This window comes from Pinus tabuliformis, chromosome 1_2 (assembly GCF_031772625.1).
Source record: "Pinus tabuliformis cultivar Carrire ecotype Pingquan chromosome 1_2, CPIR1, whole genome shotgun sequence".
Lineage (NCBI taxonomy): Eukaryota > Viridiplantae > Streptophyta > Pinopsida > Pinales > Pinaceae > Pinus > Pinus tabuliformis.
In genome coordinates this window covers 761,704,581-761,710,028 of record NC_142298.1, presented here as the reverse complement: position 1 = coordinate 761,710,028, position 5,448 = coordinate 761,704,581, and the positions used below count along the sequence as shown (strand labels likewise).

At 42.4% G+C, this 5,448-nt stretch overlaps 1 protein-coding gene across 1 annotated transcript; it reads left to right on the top strand.

The window, feature by feature from the left end:
- The first annotated feature begins 468 nt into the window (after positions 1–468).
- Positions 469–3,446, top strand: LOC149208038 (disease resistance protein RPS4B-like). Its single transcript, XM_089395923.1, has 3 exons — positions 469–1,359; positions 1,693–1,962; positions 2,050–3,446. Exons 1-3 carry the CDS (start codon positions 562–564, stop codon positions 3,430–3,432), a joined length of 2,451 nt encoding a protein of 816 aa, XP_089252049.1. The 5' UTR covers positions 469–561; the 3' UTR covers positions 3,433–3,446.
- Positions 3,447–5,448: the final 2,002 nt, after the last annotated feature.

The window sequence follows — 5,448 nt, the reverse complement described above, 5'->3', positions numbered from 1 at the left end:
GTACACATTAACATAAGATAAACCACACTTAGCTTTAGTTAGCTTTAGTTATTGCATGTACAACTAAGCATAACTTAGTTGTTTTTATGTATTTATTCCTAAAACTAATATTGTAGAATCAATTTTCATTTTTTTCTCAATTCTTGCTCGCTTCCTTCCTTCTCTTGCAAGCTTGTTTATTGTTTTGCAGATCTAGATCTGTGTATCTCAAAAATCTTACAAAACCAAAACCCTACACTCTATGAAGTTTGAACTCTGTTGTGTACCGGTCCATGGCTAGTGTTACTAACTCAAAACAGGTATCATAAATTTTGACGGTTAAAATCCAAATATAAACGTCATTTTGACAGGTTGCAAATATCTAATACACGTCAAACTTGACGTGGAAACATTTACACTTACCGTCAAATACGTCCTAGAATTCAAAATACGTCCTATAGGCCGTCAAATTCCAGGCCTGTTGGGAAGACAACCCTGGCAAAAGCATTCTTTAACAGCAAGAGGTCAGAGTACGATCGATGTTCTTTTCTGTTGGATGTGAGAGAAGCTTCTTTAATCGAGATGCAGATTAAACTTGTAAAGGACTTGATTCCATTGGATCCGAAAATAGACAATATTGCTGATGGTATGGGGCAACTTTCACGTTATCTCTACGGTTGTCAAGCTCTTATAGTTTTAGAAGATGTAGATAATGTTGAGCAGCTGGATGCATTGTTTTCACCCATAAAGGCCGTCCTTCGTTCTGATAGCTTGATTTTACTTACATCCCGCAATAAGAATATTCTTTCAGGAATCAAAGAGCCACCCATTTACGAGGTAAGAGGCCTTAATGCACAAAAATCTCAAGAGCTTTTTTGCTGGCATGCATTCCACCAGCCTCGTCCCGTTGTCGGATTTGAAGAAATGGTTGGAGAGTTTTTGTATGAATGCAAGGGATTGCCCTTATCTCTCAGAGTGTTTGGTGCACTACTTTATGGAAAAGATGACTTGAAGTATTGGAAACAGCAATTGTGCAAAATATCCAAAGTACTTCCCGCGGATATTCAAAACCGGCTCAAAATCAGCTATGACAGTCTCGATCATCAGGACAAACAGATATTCTTAGACATCGCCTGTTTCTTGTTAGGAAAGAACAGGGATACAGCCATAAGAATATGGGAAGGATCGGGTTGGGAAGGATCACTGGGTCTTGTGAACCTCGAAAACAGGTGCCTTGTCGAGATAGACAATAAAAAGCGTTTAAGAATGCACCATCATCTGAGAGACCTCGGCAGATATTTGGCGGACATAGAACCCCCTGGATGTCCTCGGCGACTTTGGCCTGGCAGCCTTTCTCATAACGTGGTCCTCATATCATCTGTACATGTCTCACTCTCTAACTTTATGCTTGTGTGCTCTGATTTATTTTTGAGGTGTCTCTTTCAGTATCTAGTATATAAAAACACATTTTCACAGTTCATTCTTATATTCGAAATTTTGGATTTAAATTGTATATACCAAACCAAAATTAAGTAAGATTATTAAATTTTTTTCTATACTTTAGACTTTGGAGTGTCCACTCCGCACCATTCATAGTGTTTCTAGTTTAATTCCACAAATTCTACTATAATATTTAGGTTTTCAAAATTTTGATGTGTTAAACTTGCAAAGGTGCCAATCTTGTTTCTAATAGTTTTCATTAACACAATTTAGGTGCGTGGAGTTAGCATTTCGGAACAAATATCTGGCCAATATGTGGGGTTCAGCGATCGTTCTGTCGATATGTCCGCGCTGCAGTTGCTGAGTGCCGAAGGTGATTGTTTGGGAAGCATATCCAATATGGTGAAACAGTCCGACCTTAAATGGCTCCGCTGGGATCGCTGTCCGTACCGCTCGCTACCTCATTGGATTCCATTAAGGAATTTAAGAGTTTTAGAGATTGCCGGTGGGCAATTGGAAACATTGTGGAGGGATTCAAGTGAGGTAGGTTTCTGCAAAAAGTTATTTTAGAAAATTTGTGCTGATTTTTCACCGTTGGACCTGGATTAATTTTCCTTGACTGAATTGCAGGCCCCATTGCAGTTGAGGGAGTTAAATATTGGTACCCTTTTACGCTTTCCAAGGTCTATAGGGCAGTTGAAGCACCTGGAAAAGATTGAACTGGAAGACGTTATCCCAACATTGCCTGAAGAATTCTTCGATCTCCGCTCCTTGAAACATTTGAAGGTCAGTACAAGAATGGAGCGTTTTCCAGATTCTATGGGGAACTTAACGAATCTTCAGCTTATTGACTTGTCTCATAGCATGGATTTGCAATCGCTGCCACCTTCCTTTGGCAATCTAACGGAACTTCAACATATTAACTTGAGTGGCTGTTCGAGTTTGCAATGGCTGCCACAGTCTTTTGGGAATTTAAGTAGACTCAAACATCTCTGTTTGGCAGGATGCTCCAGGTTGACCCTCTCCAGTGAAACACTTGGAAAAATCAGCGCTCTTGAAAGCTTAGACTTTTCACTTTGTTACAAGATGGAAGTATTGCCTCCCCAAGTCACACATCAGCCGTTCCTAGAAGAAATAAGTTTGTCTATGACAATGTTAAAGGAATTGCCGAGTGATATTGGGAACCTAATCAATTTGGAAGTTCTGAAATTAGATTGCCCTTTGTTGGAAACGCTGCCCCCTTCGCTAGGTAACCTAAGGAGGTTAAAGGAATTGTATTTTATTTTCTGCCCCAAACTAAAATGTTTGCCAGACTCTGTTGCAGGGTTGAAAGAGTTGACAATGTTGGTAATAAATTATGCAGTAATAGAGTATTTACCAGTAGGCGTTATGGGGTTAAATAATCTTGAAAGTTTGAGTGTAAAAAACTGCCCGCTGCTCGAGATGCCGTTTTTCAGTGTTGAAGATGTTGAAGGAAGAAAAGAGGCATATTCCATTGACAAGGGCTTGCTTCGACTCAAACACCTAAACCTGCCGGGGACGAAAATAAAGAAATTATCATTTTCTCAAGGTGTTTGCCCAAACCTTCACCATCTCAACATCAGCTGTTGTTTGCAATTGGAGGAGATTGGAGCACTGCCCATAACATTAATTTCACTCAACTTGAATGGTTGTACTGCATTAAAGAAAATAACAGGGCTGTGTGGTCTTGTTAAGCTTCGACGCATGGACATCCAACAGTGTCATCAAGTAGAGGAGTTACCAGGTCTTCAAACGTTGATATCTTTGGAGGAGTTGCGGGTATCAGGTTGTTCCAGGCTGAAAAGCATACGGGGTTTGGCACGGTGCCCAAATCTTCGAATACCAAGTTCTGATGATCCTAGTGAATGCGATTGTACAGAAAAGAATTTGTTCGAAGATTTGAGGTTGTTGAAAAAGGAGTTGCGTGCCGGCTCTGCTGTCCCAAACTTTCCCAAATTTGAAGATGAGGAGATTGCAGATCTGCGTTGTTGACATTGGAGCTACCAGATTCAGAGCAAAAACTTGCCAAGACAAGTTCTCCAAGAACAAGGCGTTTGAGGTCCGGTGATCCCTGACCACCCAGAATATCAACTATTAAGATCAATGCCAGTCACAGTATGCTGTACACATGTTTTTTTCTTGTGAACTATATTATAATGAAAGTCCAAATTTCTTTTTTGGCGAAGTTTCTTCTTAAGTTTGTAACGTGCGTAGTAGTTCTCAGAGCATATATATTCCTCCTGGTATTGGACCACACGACCGGTAGGGACCAATCCTCCCTGGACCACATCCTTGGGCCTTTCTTGCGTTGCTTACGTGTGGGAAAATGAATGTCCTGATGCTTGAACGGATACTAAAGGGATACACTATTAATACAGCCAGGGATATCTTGCTACTGAGCGATGGTGGATATCCTTGCAAGGGTTACAAGCTTAGTTCAGTTGCATTCTAACCGTTTTTTGGGGGAAATGCCTGTAGGTTTTTTTTAATGCAAAGCACTTTTAGTCAATATATAATCCCCGAGGATTGAAGTGTCTTAAATATCCTGACACATAGTCTGGATGAAAATTTGGAAACCCCGGAGAAAATTTGAATGCACCATATAAATGTGAGAATAATGCAGAAATGGTTAGTTATGAGTGGTTGAACTGAATTAGTTGTAGGTGGTTAAACAGAATTAGTTATGAGTGGTTAGGAATTAGTTTGTGTTTTAACCTATATAAGTGTGATGTAATTGAGCAAAGTATTTTAATGAAGTTGTGTGTCTTTTGTGTTGTATTTGTTTGAAGTTGGTATCAGAGCTCAGGGTTTGAGCTGGGGTGAGAGCGCAGGTGAGGAAGGCCGAGTGGTGTTTGCGTGAGGCCGGATCTGCTGTTGAAGAGTGAACTTGTTTGTGCCACCTGCGAAGCTGTGGAACCGAGTGTTTTGTCTGTTGCTGCTGGAGATGCTGAGAGCCCTGAGACCCGCTAGGGTGCTGCTGAGTGCCGCTGTTTGAGTGTTGCACAAGTGTGAGGCTAGCTTTGGAGCCTCTGAGTTGGAGTTGTGCATATGTGCAGCTGAGGGTTTCAGCTTAGTTGCAGTATTGTAACGCTGTGACGCTGTGTTGAGAAGAGGGCGTTGTGCGTTGGAGTTTTGAGTGAGAACGCTGTCAAGAACGCCCTGTCCAGAATCCACTTGCTGGTGTGCTGCCAAGACCCCTGTCAAGAACTCGGGTAGCAGTTGCTGTTGTGCGTATGTGCTGCCAAGACCCCTGTCAAGAACTCGGGTAGCAGTTGCTGTTGTGCGTATGTGCTGCCAAGACCCCTGTCAAGAACTCTGGTAGCAGTTGCTGTTGTGCGTATCAAGAACCGTTGTGCTGCCAAGACCCCTGTCAAGAACTCGGGTAGCAGTTGCTGTTGTGCGTATCAAGAACCGTTCGCGTGCTGCCAGAACACCAAAACCGTCGTGTGCAGATTCTTGCCATCCGAGAACTGTTGCAGCCATCCGTTGTGCTGTGCGTTTGCATGCTGCCAGAACGCAGAAGAACGCAGAACCGTTGAGAAGCAAGGTGTCGTTGCTCGTGAGCCATCAAGAAAGGCTGCGTGGAGCCAGTTTTTATGGCCGTCTTGTTGAAATAAGACCCTTCTCCTTTGTTTCGGTGCATTTTTTGTTGAGTCGAGTTTTTTGTGGAGTCAAGTTTTGCTAAACTTGAAAGTCTGCACATCTTGTTTTATGCCCGATACGTGTCCAATTACAGACCATATAACCACAGATCTAGTCCATTAAGGAAAACGAGTGGAAGCATTTCTCAGGCAGTGAGGCCTGAAGCAAGGGTGTACGTTGGTGCTGTCAAGAACTGAGGCAGTGAGGCAAGCAAGGGTGTGTGCATATACAGTCGAGGAGCAAGGCGTATACCGTTGCTGTAGTTTTAAGATTGCGTGGAGTGCTGCATTGCGTGGAGTCCCTGTCCAGAACATTGCCTGGTGCTGTCGAAGACTGTCGAGAATCGTTTGCTGGTGTTTTTTTTTG